At 35.2% G+C, this 23270-nt stretch overlaps 1 protein-coding gene across 3 annotated transcripts in view; it reads left to right on the top strand.

Moving 5' to 3' along the window:
- rad54l2 (RAD54 like 2) overlaps positions 1-23270 on the top strand; it is a 92804-nt gene that overhangs the window by 46359 nt on the left and 23175 nt on the right. For 2 of the 3 annotated variants that reach the window (XM_028824545.2, XM_028824547.2), the window contains exons 3-13: positions 5648-5840; positions 8431-8558; positions 10871-11005; positions 14039-14271; positions 14503-14685; positions 17484-17617; positions 17711-17907; positions 18983-19325; positions 21706-21883; positions 21965-22201; positions 22291-22409. In XM_028824545.2, the coding sequence (XP_028680378.1) occupies positions 5648-5840; positions 8431-8558; positions 10871-11005; positions 14039-14271; positions 14503-14685; positions 17484-17617; positions 17711-17907; positions 18983-19325; positions 21706-21883; positions 21965-22201; positions 22291-22409 (2080 nt within the window). Of the gene's footprint in view, positions 1-1593; positions 1735-5647; positions 5841-8430; positions 8559-10870; positions 11006-14038; positions 14272-14502; positions 14686-17483; positions 17618-17710; positions 17908-18982; positions 19326-21705; positions 21884-21964; positions 22202-22290; positions 22410-23270 lie in introns of those variants that run through there. The other variant, XM_051921174.1, reaches the window with a different exon arrangement.

Below are 23270 nucleotides of genomic sequence, written 5' to 3'. Positions count from 1 at the left end.
ATCCAGTCTTCTGTGGATTAATCAGAGTAAACACCCCACTTGAGGAGTTTGGGGGAGCTATAGAATACTGAGCAGGTGATCAAGGGTACTGGATGGCCTAGCCAGTCATTTGAATGAGTTGAGAAAACACTGCTTTCATATCACAAATTTGGACATTAATCAGATGCTATGGGTTGCTTTTCATCTAGATGGTATCAAAGTGTAAACACTTATGTTTCAGAAGAATTTTTTATTTCAAATGTAAAGAAGTTGAATTCTGATGGTTCAGCTGTAGTAGCATTTTGTTCTTCATATATCGTGTTAAACACTTAAATACTTGCAAATGAGCATGCAAAGAATTTTTACTTCATGAGAATATATAAATGCATTTTTTGAAGTAATTATTTAGCTGCCTTATTTATCACAACAGATCAGTTTCGTTTCAACTGGTACTTTTCGCTGGAGTCAAAACGATCGTTTCGGTATTCAGAGAGAAGATAGATACCAGAACATAGGCATCTTTCAGCAAGAGCACTGCGTCAGAAAAATGCACTCCAGTGACGTGTGCATGTTCGTGTTTGTAAGAAGGAAACTAGACACACTATAGATTTTTTTAATGTATTTTTTATGTACTCTGAAGTTGTCAGTTTCTTGTGGACTGTAATACATACAGTGTCCTCCATAATATTTGGGACAAAGAGACATTTTTCCTTGATTTACCCCTCTGCAAACAAAGTGCACATTGCAGACTTTCATTTAGGGGTATTTGCATAGAAATAAATTGTAGAAATGACAATACTTTTTCAACATGGTCCTCCCGTTACAGGGCACCATAATGTTTGGGACAGGGCGATGGCAGGAATATTAAAACAGTCATGTTTAGGACTTTGTCACATATTTCTTAAATGCAACAAAAACCTGAATTAAAAAAAAATTAGTTCAGAGTCCAGGTAGAAGTACATATTTTCAGCCCTCTGGAGTGAGTCAGACTATTAAACCTGATCAGAGCTTTATATTGCATTTTTCCTGCAGTAAATGTGCCTTAGTACATATTCAGATTTGTAAGGGTTGCTCAGGATCAATGTGAATTAGGGTATATTTCAAATGCCACTTTTATGCCAGCTTACCTAAATAAACCTATTGTGTGTGTATATGTTGTTGTCAGTAGAACAAATAAATCTTGAATGTCTGTAGCTGCCGTCTCTATTGAATTCATCACTGTTTTCAATTGTGCATCAGTTGTGTGATGGTTTTTGTCTTTTTTTTTTTTCCGTCTTTATTTTATGGAATTTCTTGAGTAGTTGTGTGTATTTGCCCCCCTGGCGGGGCCCTGACTGTGACTGAATGATTATGTAAGCCTTTTTCTTTCTCCCTTTATTTATTTATTTACCGTGTTGAGTTCCCAGCCTCTGCCACAAGCTTAATTTAATCACAGGCTGGAATGATTTTAGTGAATGAGAGTGCAGCTTAACAACAACAAGAAAAGCGAAGTGTGCTGTTCTCTAACGAGACAAGACAATCTGGGATTCCCTTCCTTTTTTTTTTTTTTTTTTTTTTTTATTTATTTATTTTTTTTAAACACCTCCCCCCTCCAAACTATTAGCCCCTGTTTACCAACACCTGCTTACCTGTCTGATCAATTAGATGCCCTTGCCTAAGGGTAGAACGGACCTGCAAGCAATAGCTGGTGCAAGAGGCAACATCTGCAGTTTATATGAAGCATGCTGCTTTTGGAAGAGTCCCAGCCATTCTCAGGTAGGAGAGGGTAGCTGCATAAACTAACCATTCCTTAGTGGGTGTTTCACAAAATTAAGGAGTAGTTCAGTATATGTAAAAGAGTTGAATTTCCTGAAATTTGTATATATCTGGAGTAATACTAAAGTGTCTGAAGTTTGCAGAAAAAGAATAGCAGTGCATTTTTAGAGTTCCATGTTAACTTATTCTGATAGGGAAGGTAGTACTTCACAGCCACTCTAAAATAAATTAAAACTTACTCTGAATGCACATTTGTTTGAGTCTGTTAAACCAGCCATAATGCATATGTTAATTTGGATATATAGTACTGTCCTTTATAATACGTATATATACATATATACTCGTATACAAGGTGCAGGCTTTAAAAAACTTGAAAAGTTTAGTCTTAACTTGCATACAGTACATGTTTGTCATATAAAGTAAAAAAAAAAAAATACATAGATGCATGCCATTGTTGGAATGTCTTTAATTACTAGTGGATTATATGGAACAATTAATCATGTAACCGTATTTAAGAACTCTTCACACTGTTTGTAGTAGTTGCATTAGGAATAGCCTGTGAACTGAGCATGTCTGTAAAATTTTCCTTGTGTAAATGAAATTTGGGGTAATTAAAACAGGTTTCTCATTGTATGGTAGATCATTGAATGGTGTATTGTACAAAATCATGATTTTCATAGAAAATATTTGTGTCCAATTGCCAAGTAACATTGATTCATTGTAAGCATCTTCTTTATGTATATAAATTAGTTAGGTTGAAATGCTTGAAAGCAACAGTACAATTTGCTGGTGAATGCTCTAGCTGGCAGATTGGAGACGTAACAAGGTTGTCTAGAAATGCATAATGTAAACTGAAAATAATGTGTGTAAATTTTTTTTTATTGCGTTGGTTTGGACATGTGCAGAGAAGAGATGCTGGGTATATTGGGATGCTAAGGATTGAGCTGCCAGGGAAGAGGAAAAGAGGAAGGCTTAAGTGAAGGTTTATGGATGTGGTGAGGGAGGACATGCAGGTGATGGGTGTAACAGAGCATGATGCAGAGGACAGAAAAATATGGAAGAAGATGATCCACTGTGGCAACGGGAGAAGCCGAAAGAAGAAGAAAAATATATATATATTTTTTTTATAAGTACAGTAAAAGCCTGACACCAAAGTGCCATCTCTGTCCCTCGGTTTTCTCCCACCATGCTTTTTGCATAGCCTACTTTGTTGTTTTGTGTCTGGTTCCAGGCTACTGTTTGTAACATATTAATAAACATTATTATATGTTCTTAATATGTAGTAGGATGACGTTAGTTGACACAAAATAGCAGTGATACACTTTAAATAGTCTGAAGCTCTGCATGCTGTGGCAGAGATTGTGTTTTTATTTTCCAGAACTTGGCAGTTAAGAAGCTCAAAGACAGAATATAACAGAATGTCAATTACTTGTATAAGCTTCAGTGTTTTCCATTCCATTCGTCACCTCACACTCATTTGTAAGTCGCTCCGTATTTCTGGATTCTTGAGCACAATGCTGTTTTGTTGGAATTGTTTTTTTGTTTTTTTTTGTGCATGCAAGTTGTGTAATGCCTAAGCCTGGCCTTATATAACAGCTTCTGTTAGCATTTACCGGTTAGCAGATAACTGTGACATTTGAGTGTCCTGTTTACCACACTGCTGCATATTGTGCATTGTTTTAGTTCAAAATAAATTAGGATGACTTCAGAAACAGAAAAAAAGAGAGAGTTCTAACATTTATTATAAAATTAGCTTCCTAGGTCATCACTGCTTTTCAAGGCAGGAAGCAATTTCTTCAAAATATCTTTGTGGTTTTCCTTTTTAAGTCTGTTGGATGTACTATACGGGAAAATTGTTTTCTTAAAATTTCTCCTTTTCCTTAACAAGTTTTTTGAAGATCACTGTTATTCCATAGATCTTGAATGTAGCATTTTTCCCATAAAGAACACCATTGTAATGCACTTTTATGAACAACAAAGTACAGCTTACAGGTATAGACTCCAGTCCAAAGCAATTCAGGCAGACAGGATTGTGAGAATGGTTACAGACAACCCACAGATCACCTCCAAAGACCTGTAAGAACATCTATAATTCAGCGCAATTTGCACAAAGAACATCTGTATGGCAGGGTGATGAGAAAGAAGCCCTTTCTGCACTCACGCCACAAACAGTCACTTGTTGTATGCAAATCCTCATTTAGACAAGCCAGATTCATTTTGGAACAAAGTACTTTGGACTAATGAGACAAAAATTGAGTTATTTGGTCATAACAAAAAGTGCTTTGCATGTTGGAAGAAGAACACCGCATTCCAAGAAAAACGCCTGCTACCTACTGTCAAATGTGGTGGAGGTTCCATCATGCTGTGGGGCTGTGTGGCTAGTTCAGGGACTGGGGCCCTTGTTAAAGTCAAGGGTCAGTTTAATTCAACCCAATATCAACAAATTCTTCAGGATAATGTTCAAGCATCAGTCACAAAGTTGAAGTTACGCAGGGGTTAGATATTCCAACAAGACAATGACCCAAAACACAGTTCTAAATCTACAATGGCATTCATGCAGAGGGAAATGTACAATGTCCAATAAACTTAATGTCACTGCTGAAATACTACTGTTTCCATAAGGCATGTCATATATTAAAATGATGTTGCTACTTTGAAAGCTCAACCAATGATAAACAAAAATCCAAAGAATTAAGAGGGGTTCCCAAACTTTTTCTTATGACTGTAACTGACTGTGGATCTGAAAGTGAAATTGACACTTAGAAAGCAGGAACAGAGTATAAAAAGATATCTAATCACTTTCCTGCTTGCAATTGTAACTATTCAAAGTGTCACTAAAAATGAAAGTGAAGGGGATCTGTTGAAGTCAAGACAAGATTTGCAAGATCAAGAAAAATCTCAGAAATGCTCTTAGACTGGTCAAGTAGGCAAGGCTGAATCATTTGACACTTAACTGAGACTGCTATATTTTGTGCATTTGTAGTCTTAGTCCACTGTTCCCTCTTAAATAATGGTGGTATGTTCTTTACTGGAATGTGAACAGTGGGATCCAAGAAGTATGATTCGTCCTCAACTTCATCACATTTCCATCATCACCAGTCAGGGTTCTCCCTCAGCTGACTATACTAGAAAGTTGCAAGTGGAACTTGCTGTCCATGACAGGATTTTGACCCACCAAAAGCCTTTTTGAGTTACATTTTTAACTACATGACATTGTAGAGTGCTGTAAAAATATATTTAATGTAGTCTACCAATTCATGTAAGTGTATTCTGTTATGACTTATTATTTTTGTACAAGACTAATTGATAAAAAAAACAATTTTTAAATTTTCCAACAGTAAAATCAGTTAGCTAAGTCCCTAAACATACCTGACTATTATGCCATGTATTTAGTTTCTAACTTGTTTAAAGTGTCTAATGCCTAGTTTTCCTTTAAACCAGTATAGGGCTGTAGGTCCTCACCAGATATGAATATTGAAAGGATGTATGTCCATTCTGTTTTGGAGCAGTTGTATTGACTTGCCATCCCCTTCAAAGACCTGGAAGTATGCCTCCATGTTGTCATACCCAGGTACCAATATGAGCTTTACCTCTTGATGAACTTTTCTGGGTTGGCACTACTGTACTTTGACTTCTCTTCTGGCATCTTGACTCAGCTAGGGGTTTGTTTATACACCATTTGCAGTTGCCATTGCTGTACCTGCACCCTCATCTACACCAAGATCTGTGCTGGTTCCAGTTTCAATGATGTATTAGTATGATTGTAAAGTATGTTTGTTTTATCTGGATTTTGTTTTTTCACTATTACTGCACAAACAGGAATGTGTTTGCATTTGAGTATTTTTGGTGCATAACTTTCTCTTGTCTGCCCCTCATTCTCTTCCACCTCAAACATGGTATGTCTATATTACAGCCAAATGTCGGGCAGCTCCATTTACCTCTGAGAATGACCCACAAGCAGATACCATGGGATGGCAGAGCAGTACTCCAACTACCTCAGCTCCTAGTGAGCCTTCCCAGCCATGCTCCCAGGAAGATGACAAAAGTACTCACGTCCAAAGTATTAAGAGGACATCCAAGCCTGCTCATTTGCGACGAAACATCAGGTAAGATTGTCAGCGAAAAAAAAAAAAAAAAAAAAAGTGAAAGTAACTTCTTTTGCCACTAATATTCCACAGGTGCAAGCACCTTCGCAATTCAAACATATGATCGTATGTTGTTTGTCACGTGAAATCCAGATAAGGGTCTTTAGTTTTTTTGTGTTAAATTCTTACAAGATAATCTCATTAACTACATGTTAAACACCTTTGACATTTACATTTGGTGATACTGTAGGTCAGCACTGGGGTTTTTGTTTACATAAATATGAAAGCTCTCAACATGAAAACATATCAAAGCCTGGACTAAATTGAGTCCATATTTTAGATACTGGCCACAATTGGTAATTAAAGAATTAAATGCAAATTCCTAACCACTGTGTGCCATATCTTCCCAAAAGCAGTGATTACCAATTTCCAAGTGTCCTGTAAATTTAAAAATCATATTTTTGAAAATAGTTGTGTTGCAGTTGCGAGCTGCTTTAGAAATATCTGTTGTGTGAAAGTATCCATATTTTAGTGGGTAATGCTAAATATCAAAGTACTGTGATCAAACACTTTCTATTAATTTGTCAATTCTTTTGTTTTGGAAAAAGGCCCTTAAGCAGAAAATTGCTCCAGGGTCACAGTACAATGGCTGACTCTGCGCTCTGACCCCCCCAAAATCATGCGAAAAGACATTTTCCCATTGGAAATTAAGAAACTATATCAAATCAGAAAAAATCAAATATACATGTTACATTATTCTGATCTTCAGTCACATTCATTTGTGAAAAGTATTAAGCCTTTCACTCTGAAAATTCAAGATGCCTGCCCTGTGATGATAATTGAAATAACGTTTTAAAATATTTGAATGTATGCAGAGAGTTGAAACAGTGATTGGTGGCTTTGTATGAACAGCCCCACTTATACTGCTGATCAAGTTAGAAAATATTGGAAAAAGTGTTGTCTCTATAAGAATTACTTAAGAACTTAAGTGTTGAAGTGTTGGAAATCACTTCAGTTTTCTTGTCTGGCACCTCCTATGTAAGATTTTGAGCTTTTGTGGGTTCACCCTATTTTTGGCACTCTAGACCCAAAAAAACTACTTTTTTTTTTTTTTAAACCATATTATGCGCAGGGAATTACACCCTTATGATAACGAGAAAACGAATAGGTGTCTTTAGCAAAACTGATCAGAAGTTCTTGAAATTCTGATTGTCTCATCAACTGATTACAGGCTTTTACCCACAGCTTTGACCATAGGGGTCAAAGTTACTCCTTTTCACAAAACTACAGAAAAGATGCAGATCAGTAATACCGTCATGTGTAGTGTTGTTTTATTTTATTTCAAGGTTTCTGATTTGATAATATTAGTTAATATTACTAATTTGATAATATTTTTGATATTTGATTATTTACTGGTAGTTCAAACTTTCTTAAGAGCAACTCCCGGAAGGTTAAAAATGACAAATTTCAAACATATGCATGTGGGGGTATCATTTTATACTGTTTCAGCATCAGTAGTTATGAATATGATGTTATTTTTTATTTTTGATCCTTTACTAGGGATCTAGTCCTCTATGGACCTGTATCAGTGGATGAAAAATTACAATAACCTATATTCCATTCAACAATATTTAGATTTTAAACATTTAAATGGAAGCATTTTAGTTTTTAAATATATCTTGCAACTGTTCTTGGTTATTATGTACTTCAGTTCCATCACATTAAGTAAATAATTACATTTCTTATGAACACCCCAAATTAGGCTAGCTGGGACTTATTCTTACTTATTCTTTTTTATATTTGAATGCAAGTTGTGTAAAAAAAAAAAAAAAAAATTAAATTTTTTTAGCTATTTTTTCTGAAAGTATCATTACCCTGAATATTTTAAGCATGTTTAGCCCAGGACATAGAAGTATCCTTAGCAATGCTTACTTCTGTATTGGAAGCTGTGACAGAGGTGGGCACCATAAGTGCCAAATGTATGTTCTTAATAGTGTATACAAATATTTAAACTTAGTCTTTGTGTATACAATGTAATGTTTACATTTTAATTTAGTCAACCCCAACGCCACCATGATAACAAATTATTTATTTGTGTGTATTGTTGCAGAATTTCTCTTATTGACATGTAGCCAAGAAACTTTCCAAAACATGCAAACCCTACATGTGAAGGCTAAAGTTGAAATTTGATCATTTCTCTCTCTAGTTTTCATCATCAAGGAGAAGCAAAGGCATGTTCTATAGTGGTTACATATGATACCGTAAACATTGCAAGGCTTCGGTGTTATGTCCTATTAGTGAATTGAAATTGTTTGTTTTCAGATTTTATATATATTTTTTTTTTTAAATTATCATCACCTTCGAAAGCTATTTGCCAGTTCTTGGAATCTATCACATGTTTACACTCCTCGCTTACATTTAATTTAGGGTGCTTGTTTGGCTGCTTGTATTACATGTTTAAAACAATTCCAGAACTCAGATTTGAAATTTTTAGACTTATTAACAACTGACATAAAGTGATTATTGGCTAGACTATTGGGTTTAAAGAGCTGCTTGAAATATTTGGTGCAGAGTTGATTTGTTTTATATTGTCCTTTCTGTCTTGTCATAGAAAACTTTTGCAGGAGCATGAGCTTGAAGCAGTAACCAAAGCTGCCCAGCAAGAGGAGCTGGAGAGAAGAAAACGATTAGAGCAGCAGAGGAAAGATTTTCCAGCACCAGTGATCCCTGACTTTCAAGGTTAGACATGAGCTGATTGCTCTTTTATATTCTAAAAAATGTATTATTATTCAGGACCACAGCACAGAGCTGTTATACAACACTGGCAGATTAGATCTTACTTTCCAGATCTGTTTTTTTTTAGTTGGGTACCATAGCTTTTGTTGAAAGAATACTTTTTGACCGTTTTTACAAATGTAAAAAGTGTGTGGAAGTTTTATCTGTCACTTAGAAATGGACATTTGGACTAGTTTTTAAAATGTTAAAAAAGGTGTTCTCAAAAATGTACCTTTTATGAGATATTTAAATTATTCTGAAGGTTTTTTTTTATAAAGAAACAGTGACCAATTTTACATCACCACTTAAACCTGACATTGTGGAGTAATACCCAAGGACTTTATATTGTAATTTGATGCAACTCTTGTGCGTTCCTTTTTTATTACATCTACTTCTGTGAATTCTATGCTTTTTTTTTTATTTTTTATTTTTCTTACATTTTTATGATCAGTTATTCACTTGCTAACTTGAGGCCATCACTACAGTGTCTCTCTTTTTAAGTAATATCTTGTTGTATGAATTATATTGTCATTGAGTAAAATTAACCTTTTGTTAACTATGTAGTATGAATTGCTCAAGTTGTTTGTTGACACAAAGTACCTATTGTAGGAAACACTAATTTAAAAAGTAAGCTCTCTGCTAAACTGTAAAAAAAAAAACGCAAACTGTTCAGATCTCCACTTGTCAGGCGAGATAAAAGGACACCTTTTTGTATGTGTTATATATATGAAATTTAATTTGAATACTGTGTTGTCTTCATCTTTAAAACTTTACTATAAATTTAACACAAATGAAAATCCAGCATTTGGTAGATTGATTTTTTTCCTCTTTCATTTAAATTGTCACAATGTGAAAAAACATTTTAACACACCAAAATAAAAAAACAGAACTAGATGTCCATTGGTAGAAGAAGCAACATAGTTGGCTGGGATGAAGAAAGTGCCTGAACAGTTTTAGAACATTGTGATTCGTTTAGTCATTAAATTTGATTCCTTATGGTTATTATTGGCCGCCTGTTTTGTAAAGTCAGTAATGATCTAAGAACTGATCTAGACAACAAGACATTGCAAACATTGCACAGTTTCTCTTACGGTCATCAAGTGAATAATAGATATTACACATTGATCCTGGAGTTGAGAATGGGGAGAATATACACTAGAATAAAGCACTCCTCTTAAGTGGTTATCCTATATGCACTAGCAGATAAGCTGATAATTTTAGAATCAAAAATAGACCAAAAAAATTGTGTTTGGCATATTTGCCGCCCAGAGCTCAAATTTTCTGTTATACTATTCACTTTGAGTGTATGAAAAGGTCCTGAAATCCCTTCACGAAAAGTAATGATGACTTAGACGTACCATACACATTTTTCCATAATTCTGTCACTGTAACCTATTTGCCAATTATGTAGACAATAAAAGATTTCTGATTCATTATGTGCCCAGTTTTTCCCAGTAGCTGAATTAATCCAATAGTCAGAAAAGCATTTAAGATGCCTAACCAGAGGCTAGACAGTATTCGTAAAGAATGTGTAATTGCAGCACAAGCTCTATATAATATATGTTGTGTGAAACTGATGTCATCTTTCAGTTTATACTTTTCAAAACAATGCAGACAAACAATTTCTTAATTAGGGAAATAGACTCTGCATCTTTTTACTGAAGGTCAGGGGCCTCATGTATAAACTTGCTTACACTTGAAAATGTAGGTAAAGCCAATTGTTACACAAAGGACAGGATTTATAACCACAAACTTGCCATGGAAGTTGACTTAAAGTTATTGAAAGTTTTGACCAACACTTTTTTGTTGTTGGCATTTTAGCGACTTTATTACAAACCTGTAACAGAACAGGGATTGCGTGATTTTTGCTTGATGGTCTTTGTAATGTAGGCCTGAATTCAGCACACAACTTTAAGAGGATCACCCTAGGATGTTTAAATCAGTTTTTAAGTCGGTCATCATAATGAGAAAGGATACAAATACCATTAACCGTACTTAAATGACAAAAAACATTGTGTTTTAAATCTGTCTCATTAGTGAATGAATTTCTACCCAAGTCATTGGTAACGCTTATTATTCATTTTTGGGGCTGAAGTCTACCACAGGACCAGTCCACCAGAGATTATGAAAGCTCAAAATATGCATGGGTATTTTTTTTTTGTTCAAGATCAATGTAACCTTCCAACTTTTAAAAAGCTGGTTAAACTAATAAAAAGAAAATACACAAGTTAATGAATTTACCTGCAAAGCTAATCTTATGTCCTATCTATCATCAGGAGATCTAGTGGTACGAATGAGTGAGGCATCACAAAATGCACCTCATTTGTTTAAGCAAGAAGTGATCTGCCTAGATAGCAGTGGAAGTGCCAGTGAAGATGACACCAAGGCGCCACTACACTGTGCTAAAGATGGTAAGATTGTAGTAATATATAGAAAATATCTTTTAAATATAGTAGAACTGTTATAGTGATAGGATTCTTATAGCGAAAGAAAGACCACCCTTTTCAGTGAAAAACTAATGAGAAGTTTAAACAAAGTAAATTTAACAGGCGGTTTAGTTGTGGATTTGTCTGTACTGTTTATTTAACTTAAAAATGCTAAACACACAAGGAAATTTGTTGGAACATTTTGCATTGTATTATGTTTCAAAGCAGTAAAATGTGAAGTATGTGGATAAATTTAAAAACACCACTTATTTTTCACCGTCAGTTTTTTTACACAACTTTTTGTACTAACCTAACTCTAGTGCCACCAGGATAAGCTAAAGCCTCTCCAGATCCAGAATTGGAATAAGTGGGTGTGTTTTTCTTGGTCTTTGTTTCTCCCTACCTTACTAATCTGAACATATGCAGTAAAGAGTAATCTCTTATTCACAGGACAATGCCAAGTTACTGCAGGGACTATAAAATGTAGTCCAGTGGATCACATAGAGTTTTATATGGTAGAACACTGTTATATTCTTGAGTCCAAACATTTTTAAGGAGGTCTTTTTTACCTCCTGAAAATCAGCAATGCTTTTTTATTGCATGTTTTAAATTTTTTGTTGTACTGTATATTATAATCTGTTTTTTGTATGTGTTAAACTTTACTACATATGTTTGACGTACAGGAAGTCGTATTTTGTCATACAGTAATTTGGTATTTTGTAATAGCAAGTTATTGCATACTTAAAGACACATGCTGCTGTTGAGTATATTCATTAAGTGATGATTGACATATTAGGAGTGGTCTAGGAAAACTGAACTTTGTGAAATACAGTGCCCTTCATAATGTTTGAGACACTCATTTTTCCTTGATTTGCCCCCCTAGTTTAAAATTACAAATCAAACAATTCAGATGTGATTAAAGCACACATTACAGACTTTAATTTAAGGTTATTTGCATACAGTTCAATTACACCATGTACGAATTACAATACATTTTATACACGGTTCAGCCATTTCAGGGCACCATAATGTTTACAATACTTGCAGTCACAGGTGTTTGTGATTACTCATATGTGTTTCATTGGTTCATTAGTGCTGGAATAAGATATCTTGGCTTGCTTCTTTCCTTTGGAATCTGTAGTTGCCATTGTTTAACATGCGGAGAAGAGCTGTGCCAATGAAAACCAAAGATGCTATTATAATGCTGAAAGTTAAGAATAAAACCATTTAAGACATCGGTAAAGCCTTAGGGTTACCTAAATCAACTGTCTAGAATATCATTAAGAAGAAAAAACACACTGGTGTGCTCAGTAATCTCAAATGTACTGGTAGGCCAAGGAAAAACACCACTGCTGATGACAGAAGAATCCTTACTATGGTAAAGAAAAAGCCCTCAATGCCTGTCCGACAGATCATAAACAGTCCTCAGGAGGCACATGTGTATGTGTCAGAAACGACTAGTCACAGAAGAATTCATAAGCACAGAAACAGGATGTACATATTTCAGTTTACAAAAAAAAAAGTACTTAAAGGAGTCTGCAGAATTCTGGAAAAAGGTCTTTTGGACAGACGAGACAAAGATGAACCTGCATCAGAGTGATTGCAAGATAAGGAGCTGCACACATTACAAAGCATATCACCTCATCTGTTAAACATGGCGGTTGGGATGTTATGGCTTGTGCCCGTATCGCTGTTACTGGTACAGTATTCTTCACTGATGATGTAATTACTGATGCCAAGGTGCACAATAAATTCTGAGGTGTATAGAAACAGCTTATCTGCTCAAGTTTTAGTAAATGCCCCCAGACTCACTGAATGGCATTTCATCCTACAACAAGATGATTCCAAAGAAACTGCTAAGATAACACAGGAGTTTTTAAGCTAAAAAGTGGAAAATTGTTGAATGGCCAAGTCAGTCATCTGATTTGAATCCAATTGAGCTCCTGAAATAAGCAGGAGCTGAAGATGGCTGCATTAGAGGTTTAGCAGAGCATAACCAGAGAAGATACTCAACACCTGGTGATGTCTCGGAATCACAGACTTCAAGGAATGATTTCATGCAAAAGATATGCAACAAAGGACTAAATATGACATATTTAATTTACCTACCATAGCCATGCACCTGGAAATTGGTGGTGGGTGGGGGGAATGTAGAAGTGTTATTTGTACATGATGTGACTGAAATGTATGAAAAAACCCTTAAATGAAAGTCAGCAATGTGTACTATAATTATAGCTGAATTGTTTGATTTGTAGTTTTAAACTGTGGATGGAGCAAGTTTAAAATCAAGAAAAAATGTGTATTTCTCCCAAACATTATGGAGGGCACTTTACGTAAAGTATGTATACAGAGAGAACAGTATCACATACTGTACATTGTTTATTTTTAAAAATAGTTGCGATTGTGACAGTTGCAAAAATACCTTCAGGTATTTTTTGGTTGGCATACTTATGCGTAAATTATATTAAAATACTTACATATTTGTTACATAATTCTAATGTTTCCTACTAAAATATCATCCCTATTTCCTTATCTAACTACTTCCATTTGGAGGCTGTGGGTTGTTGATAAACATGACAAAGAACATGATGGCAAAAATGATTCTTCATTATGATAAGAGAGAGAGCAAGTGAAAACATTATTTTTTGGAGTTACAGACAAACATCCACTTGTGGTCTGTCTGTAAAGTTGGGCAGTGTTACAAGACGATGAATATTTTGTACGCAAAGTTTTTCCAAAAACATCTAAATACTATTGAAAAACTTGCTTTTGCAATAAGCTGTGCACAATGTATTATTTTTTTTTTTTTCATTTAAGCTTTTATTTAGTCATTTATTCAAATGAGAAATGGATTTTGAAGACATGGGGACATGTGATGCTGCTGTTTTTATACTATATAGTTCACCCCCTACAATATATTGTACCTTTTCACACATATTTTCAAGTTTAACTTCTTCACTGTTGTAATTTTTGGTTTTCCATAATTAGCAGGTTATTAACTTCACTTTTAAACTCTAGATATCATTGAGCTGAGCTCTGGAGAGGATGAAAATTTCCATGTTGGTAGTGAGTCTGCTAATGAGGAAGAAGAGTCCGCATTTGCTTCAGAGGAGAGTAGCGGAGCGCACATTAATGATGCTTTGAACCAGCCTGATGCGCAAGGACGGGTGCTAGTAAACATCAACCACCCATCTGGAGAAAAGGACATTTTTCTTTCACCTCAGTTGGCCAGAGCAGTCAAACCTCACCAGGTAAAACTGTTCTTAATGTTTATTAAAACAGTTAAAGTACATCATTTTACTAGTGTTTGTTAACAGACAAACGTTTTTTCATGCAAATTTGGTTAATAGCAGCTACTGTTTGAATTTGTACTAAGTGTTGAGTGTGAAAAAAGAATGCCACTGGTTAACTATATTTCATGAGTGTCACTTATGTTTTTGTTGGTTTGTTTGACTTTTAATGTTTTATATATCTCCTTTCAGATTGGTGGTATTCGCTTCCTTTATGACAACCTGGTAGAGTCTTTGGAACGCTTTAAAACAAGCAGTGGTTTTGGCTGCATTCTTGCTCACAGCATGGGTCTTGGCAAGACTCTGCAGGTCATTGCCTTTCTGGATGTCTTGCTGCGATATACAGGCGCTCGAACAGTTCTGACAATTGTACCAGTAAGTGTTCAACTAAAAGGAAACAAAACATATTTTATTGCATTAAAGCTTACAAGATATATACAGTTAATAAAATTAATGCATTTAAATTAGTCATAATGGTGAAAAATAAAATACACAATAGCCTCATCTTCCATGAACATTAAGTAAAATAAAATTAACATTACACAAATTTAATTATATTTATACAGTGGCATGCAAAAGTTTTAAGTGTCAGTTACTGTGAGTGGTTAAATGAGCAGAAGATGAACTGATCACCAAAAGGCATAATATTAAAGACGAAATGTTTCTTTAATATTTTAAACAAGATTGCATTTTTATTTCCATCATTTACAGGTACGAAATATCAAAAAAATGAAAAGTGCCTGAAGCAAAAGTTTGGGCACCAACATGGTCAGTACATAGTAAGACCCCACTTGGCGAGTATTACAGCTTATAAATGCTTTTTGTAGCAGGCTAAGAGTTTTAAATTTCTTACTTGGGGTATTCTCACCCATTTGTCCTTGAACAAGGCTTCTAATTCTGCAAGATTCTTAGGCTTTCATGCATGCACTGCTCTTTCGAGATTTTTCCACAGATTTTCAATGATGTTTAGATTGGAAGACTGTGAGGGCCATGGCAATACTGTCAGCTTGCACCTCTTTAGATATTCCATTGTAGATTTCGAGGTGTGTTTTAGATCGTTGTCTTGTTGTAGGACCTATCTTCTTTTTAACTTCAACTTTTTTTATAGTTTGCTTCCAGAATTTGCTGGTATTTATTTGAATCAGTTCTTCCCCCTAACAATGACATGTTCCCAGTGCCACTGGTTGCAATACAAACCCATGCTTAATACTTGGGAGGTGCTCTTTTCCTAGAATTCAGCACCCTTTTTTCCAAGCATGCTTTTGCATATTTTGGCCAAAAGGTCCTGTTTTGACTTCATCAGTCCACAGGACTTGTTTTCCAAAATACATTAGGCTTGTTTAGGTGTTCATTTGCAAACTTTAGATGCTAAAGTTTGTGGCTGGGATGCAGAAATGGTTTTCTTCTGCTGACTACCATGAAGGTCATATTTTTTGAGGTGTTGCTGCACATTAGAACAGTGCACCACTAATCCAGAGTCTGATAAATCTTCCTGAAGGTCTTTTGCAGTCAGATGGGGGTTTTTATTTATCTTTCTTACAATTCAACGAACAGTTATTTGAGAAAGTTTTCTTGGTCTTTCAGACCTCAACTTGACCTCCACCGTTCCTATTAACTGCCATTTCTTAATAACATTATAAACTGTGGAAACGGCTACCAGAAAACGTTTTTACTATTTTCTTGTAGTCTTCTCCTGCTTTGAGAACATCCATTTTTAAAAAAATTTTTTTTAGAGTGCCAGGCTTGGGAAATCAGAAAATGTATACAGCTTTGCAATTTGCATCACCTAGGGTTTCCTAGCGACGACTATGAATAAGTCATAGTCCTAACAAGCTAATTAAGGTCTGAGATCTTGGTAAACGTTATGTGAGACCTTAAATATCTTGGGGTGCCCAAATGTTTGCATGGTGCTCCTTTCCTTTTTTCACTGTTGCCCACTTAACTATTCACAGTAACAGACATTTAAAGCAAGGGTGCCAGAACCTTTGTATGCCACTGTGTGTTTATATATTTATATTATATAAAAATAAATATATATATGATACAGCTTTTTTATGTTCATGCATGTACACATTATTGTATGCATATTTAAATAAAAAAAGGCGAACATCACCTATAATGAATGGTAAATAATGCTTGCATAAATACTTTAAAATGTCATAACTTGAAGCAGTAACCATTAAACGCTATTGCTTCATGTCTTCTGAAACAGTAGTCACGGAAATTAAAGTGAAAACCTCTCATACAGGACAGACAGGAATTTAAAAAAGCATGTATCTCAAAGAACTTAGTGTTTGAAAATGTAAATCACTTTGAGTACATCATCGAAGTTCCTTCTAGACATAGAATGTTTTTCAATCTCAATCGCAAAAAGTATAATTCAGAAAACGTCTGAAATGACTTGCATCTCTGAACATATACATTTAATAGTGACTCTTAATGATTAAAAACTCTTACCTGTATAACATAATAATCTTGGAAAAAATTTTTTTTAATAATTTTTAATTTGCTGAATTTAGCAAGGTCTTTATAATGGACTGGCCTTTCTAAACGTTGTAGCGCTGATAAGTTTCTTCAATTAATTGCATTTTGTGTATTTATTGTTTTGTTTTTATGGTTTTTTGTTTGCTTCCATTTTACTGTTTTAATTGTAAAGTCTGTTATTAAATTATAATTTCTGTCTTTATTTGAGTTATGTTGTCTTTCTGTGCTTTTTTTCATTAGCTACCTTGCCTTTTCTGTGCAGAATAACCAGTTTTCTTTATAAGTTTATGGAGTATAAGACACAGACCACTTTCTAGTGTCATCCTGTCACAGCCTTTCCCCCTAATTGACTGACATTGGAACTTGAAGGAATGATCTCTGCCAGGTTTTTTCTATATATACTTCCATCTTGTAAAGTAATAAATGCAGTGAATTAAGTAATCCCTTAATAAACCAGTGCCTTTTGCATACATATTCAGTATTATCAATTTAAAACAAAAATAACTTAACTGTACACTGATACAGAATCTTATGGTGGTTGTTTGTCTAAATGCTAATAATGTAAGTGATAGTATTACATTACAGTGACCTAAAACTACAGACCTTTGAGGAAGAGGATTACATTAAAGTAGCATAAAAATTTGTCTGAATGACATATTGCATTATTTTTCTGTCCTGTCCACATTTAGGTAAATACTTTGCAGAACTGGCTCTCTGAATTCAACCTTTGGCTCCCAGCCCGTGAGGCCTTGATCAAAGACTTTAATGAGGCAGAGGTCCGGCCTCGTGATTTTAAAGTTCACATCCTCAATGATGAACATAAGTATGTAAAGCATAGTAACCTTCCAGGCATTTGATGCTTGCACTTGACTAGTCCAGTTCTGGTGTATATATTTTTTTCTTTTTTCTGTGACAGAACAACAGCTGCAAGGGCCAAGGTGATCCAAGACTGGTCTAAAGAGGGTGGTGTGTTGCTAATGGGCTATGAGATGTATCGTCTTCTTTCACTGAAAAAGAGCTTTGTTACTGGAAGAAAGAGAAAAAGCAAAAAACCGGCAGGTCCAGTCATCATTGATCTGGATGAAGAGGACAGGCAACAGGAACTTTTGAAAGGTCACGATTGGCATTTTCATGGAGATTCATATGTCAGCACTTGCCTTAGCAATAAATACTAAGCTTCTGTCTAGAATATACAGTGTATTTTGCTGAAATACTATTATTTGGTTAATTTTACAATAACACCATGTGACGGAGGCATACTGCTGGGTAAAAGATATCTCTATTTCAGATTACAATCCTTAGTTTCTTTTTTACACCAGACCCCAAAAAACTACTTATTTTGTTATGTACTTCAGTTAATGATTAGTGAACCCAACTTAGCCATTGACTTAGTTTTGTACATTAATTACATCATACATTTGTTCCATTTTCTTTCAGAGGAGACATAGCTTGTATCAGATTCTAAATGGTACAAAATATCTTCTTTCTCTGGTTACAGAGCTGAAAAAGTTGTTTTTTTCAGACCAGTGCATCAGTCTCTGATTGCTCAATTTCTGAAATGCTGGATCCTTATTTGAAATAGCTAATCACTCTTTTTAAAACAAAATGTAATGGAATCTACAAGTCATCTTTATTATTGAAAGTCCAGTGAAACAAGGATTAGAACAGTTCAAATCTGTAGTTAGAACTGGCTGCTTATGTGGCCCTGCGAGGCATTCTTTCACCTTACCTGCTTAGATCCTTTAGAGGCAGGTTTTATGGGTCTCTGAACCCATGATGTTGCCAGTCCACCTAATATTTTAACCACGGTTTCTCTCTCTATCAAAGACCATGACTCAGCTGGCCATTTAGTGTCCTTTTATGGAAAGCCAGTAAGGTGTGCCAAAAATAAAACGCCAATCTATTTTGCTTGTTAAAAATTGGGTTAGTATCACTGTATTTGAGGAGCTGAAATTTAAAAAGCTACTGACAGTTCCCGATTTGTGTCTCGCTGCATTTCTATTGCTTTTTTAATCAAGCATTTTTTTTTTACCTTCTATCAGTTTTTTTTTTTCTTTTTGAAAAATTATTTTTCTTATACAGAAAACGTTTGAAGGTATCTTTACATGTTATGTTTGCAAGTTTTGAATGCGGGAAGTGTACTTTTACATAACATTTTTATAATTTTGTATATTTTGTGCATTTTTAGAGATTGAAAAGGCTTTGTCACGGCCAGGCCCAGATGTTGTCATTTGTGATGAAGGTCACCGTATTAAGAATTGTCATGCCAGCACATCTCAGGCTCTAAAAAGCATCCTAACAAGAAGACGGGTTGTCCTAACAGGATACCCTTTGCAGAACAATCTTATTGAGTACTGGTGCATGGTGGACTTTGTGAGACCTGACTTTCTGGGCACACGGCAGGAGTTTAGCAACATGTTTGAGAGACCTATCCTCAATGGGCAGTGTATTGACAGCACCCCACAGGATGTGCGTCTCATGAGGTACAGAAGTCATGTGCTGCACAGCCTGCTGGAAGGTTTTGTCCAAAGGTAAGTAGCATGGGTAAATCATGTCTGGCAGTTCCTTGCTAATGGTTGGGAGTTTAAATTTAGCAAGTTTATCTTTATAATCATTAACTCCAAAAGTTAGTGGTTTCAAGTTGAATTAATTAGTAGTTTTGTCTGTAAAATGGACCTTCAGGCCTTCCCATTCCAAATATACTGCATACTGTATTTTAAAAGTATTAAAATCGCATTTTCAGAAATGGTTCAGGGAGGGATAAAAAAAAAATACTCACCCTGTCTTAGTTGTTGTGTTGTACCCCAGTGGTAATTTTTGTATATCATTTTTATTGCATTGAGCAAATCAGGAAGCCACTTTTGTTACTTGTCCTTCTGACACAATGCAATATATCCCAGTACAATTTTGAAGATAAAAAATGAAAGTGAATACAGAGTGGCTGAGGTTACCCTTGCGTCCATTAGTCAAACAAAATGAAAGGCTGGTTAGGAAAACGTTGCCTGCTTCATTCACAAAGGCATCCACTTGCTATGGCTAAATCTGAATGTTCGCATTGCAAATAAGTAACATATAGCCTACATGTCCTAAAACTCATAATGCATTTGTGTAAGCCATAGGTTCCCAAAGCGGGCGGTACCGTCCCCCAGTGGGTGCTGAAGCCTTCTGGGGGAGGGGCGATAGTGAGTTCAGAAGCATTTCGGGGGCATTAAGGCAGTCTAGGGGTCGGTGGCTCCTTATAGAAGAAATTAATAATATATTTAAAAATTAATTATTTTCGTGATTTTTGTGATTGAATAATCATTTAAGATTTAAATTCTGCATTTTAATTCATCTTATGCCGTCTTATGCGATCAATTTTTTCATCAATTTTCTATTTCAATTACTTAATCATTTGAAAACAGAAACTGCGAAATAACAGTTCACTTATTTAAGCTAGGAGTCCAGTTAAAAACAGAAGTTGGTTGAAGCATTAACCAGCAGACACAGGAGGTCCTTTGACTGAGTTTGAGAACCACTGGTCTATATAGCATGCTTTTTTCAAAGATTCTGTGTCTTAAAAGGCAAGTGCAATATTTTATTTCTTGTTCACCACTTCTTATTTTATTATTTTACACAAAGTAGATTTTTTGGAATTACTTTAGTCGATTGAAATGGTCATTATGAAAAGATACATCATAGTAGAACTATCCACTGTTATCCTTTGAAATTGGGCCACAAAAGCACCTAAACCACATTTAGTCTGACAAGTATATGCACATATATTGTACTGTGATATACACCATAGCCATTACAATTTTTAATTATATTGGATATTAATTTTTGGTCATGCAACCCACTTTAACCCTGCCTGTCCGTATGACAGATAAATAAATGTGTGCATTTTCATCCTGTAACATTTTTTAGTCCTCTATATTTACATTTCTTTAATTTTGCTTCTTTAATTTTCTGTTGTGTGGTAGGTAGTGTGGAGTAAAAGTTTTCAGAAACTCACTCATAAACCAGCTAAATGCTAGTCCTCCAAAGAGTGCACACTCGGTCAAATTCAGCAAGCTCACCTTGATTGTAGGAGAAAGCCTCAGTCACTTGAGGAAGACAGAAGCCCATAGACCGTAGCAATTTCCCAAAGTTATCTCCCTGGCCTTGATTTGAGACTAAGGCTCAAGTTGCAATACAAGTTTCTTTTACCTTTTTTTCCAGTCTGTGTCAGTTTTTTAAAAGTTCTGAAAATAGTTATTTCTAATCAGCTGAGAAGCTGTTTCAACAATAAGATGCTGATGGTTATCAATATGAATAACCATTTCTACCTGATACTAATCCATAATGATTCTGTCATCATATTAGACAACCCCACAAAGACAACTGTTAAATAACCAGGAGGGGGTGGGTGGCCAGTTGGACTAACACTCCGGGACTGACTTCATTTCACTTTGTCTTTTGAATTTGTCTGTTATAACTGACTGTGGACCCCGCAGAGGGTTATTACCTTCAGGGATGCAGCTAAGTGGAGTTTTTATTTTCCAATGGTATGACATTAATGAATAGACATATTATTTAGGACAATTAATGAATGGACAGATCATTAGGTTCCATTTGTATTAGTCAATTTTGAACTACTTTGTTTTTCTCTCTTTTTAAACATATCTGTCTTTATGTGTATTCACTGTGTAATTAGAAATTTGTAAAGTTTGTAATTATATTTACCTGTGAAAATGTTAGAGGTCTGAGCCTGCACTCAGAGCATTATACAAAAGTAAAACTGAATTGAATTGAACTTACAGAGCTGCTCAAGTCTGAGAATAATTATGCATATTACAGCTAGACATAAAATTTACTTAAATGTTGCATACCAGATCCTTAATTCATACATATCAGGTACCTGAATTTAACAGTGAGTGGTTTACTTTTCAGACGGGGTCACAATGTGCTGAGACATCATCTTCCCCATAAAGAGGAGCATGTGATCATGATGCGTCTCTCCCCAATCCAAAGAGCCCTCTACACTGAGTTCATGAACCGATTCCGGGAAGCTGGCAACAGTGGCTGGCTTGGTCTTAACCCTCTGAAGGCCTTCTGCGTCTGTTGTAAGGTAGGATGGAGCCCCTTCTCTCCAGTACATATACTATACCTAATGGAGTTTTTAAAACTTGTACTGTACATCTTTATGTAGATTTGGAACCACCCTGATGTTTTATATGAAGCTTTACAAAAGGAGAACTTGGCCAATGAGCAGGACCTTGATTTGGATGACATGACCACATCCAACAACCGTTGCCATCCAGCAGGCATCAAGGGAAAACTTGATGGTGGAAATGGGGTGGAACCAGGAAACAGCAAGTACAATCTGTCTGCCATGAGTTTGAATTCCTTGCAGGAAAAAGCCAATCAGGTCATCACCTATGAATGGGTATGTAAGCCTCTCTAATCTGTTATATCACAGATAATATGTGGACTCTTTATTTTGGTTTAAAGTGGTATTTCCTGCCATTTTCACAGGCAAAGGAGATCATGTCTAACTACCAGGTGGGCGTGCTGGAGAATTCAGCTAAGATGGTCTTGCTTTTTCATATCATTGAAGAGAGTGTGAAAAAGGGAGAAAAGGTTCTTGTCTTCAGGTAGGAAGCAAGAAATTTCTTCATGAATGTTGCTTTTACATCAGCTGTCATACTGCCTAGCATTAAATGTTTTCATGTTCAATGTAACTGATCTAGTTTTAATATAAAGGTTCACATTTGTCCAGTACATCTGCTTTAATTGACCTCAGGGACAACTGGTATTGAACGTGTGTGTGTTCTTTTCATGATAAACGTCTTTAGTGCTATCCAAGAGCCAAATGCAGTCCATCGGGTACTGCATTTGCATAATATGTTGTATTACTGAACTTTAACTACATTGACTATTGACTGTTTTAAATACATTGATTCATGCAGCATACTTTGTAGTCATCTGTGCACATACATTTATTTTGAATTTCCAATATATTTTAGCTTGTATAAAAAAAATCCATGAAAATTTCTGAAGGAACTATAGTTTGATTTTTTTATTTATTTTTTTGTAATTATAACTCATGTATAAGTGTGTATATATAAGTGTACCTTTCATTTGAAAATTGTTTGTCTGTATAAGTCAGTAGTGGTTGGTTGCATATGTGTTTGCCAGTGTTAACAGTATAGTTCAGGCAGCAACATGCATTACACTTAAAGAGGCTGGTGACAAAATGAAACCGACTGTGGTTTGACGGTATTAAATGGATATTTGACATTTTGAGAAAACAATGCAGTTTGGTATCTAGCAGATCACTGATTTGTGAGAACTGGCATCATAACAAAATATTTGTGATGGTAAATTAATAAATAAATGATAGGTAAATGCTTTATTTATTCAAATTATAACACCAATACAAAATTTCCAAGAACACACTTTTGATCATAACTCAGTGTCATAACTGCTACACAAAAATATTAATATACTGTGAT

The sequence above is a fragment of the Erpetoichthys calabaricus genome, chromosome 18, assembly GCF_900747795.2.
Source record: "Erpetoichthys calabaricus chromosome 18, fErpCal1.3, whole genome shotgun sequence".
Lineage (NCBI taxonomy): Eukaryota > Metazoa > Chordata > Cladistia > Polypteriformes > Polypteridae > Erpetoichthys > Erpetoichthys calabaricus.
The sequence above is the reverse complement of the archived record's forward strand: the minus strand, read 5'-3'. Positions and strand labels throughout refer to the sequence as shown.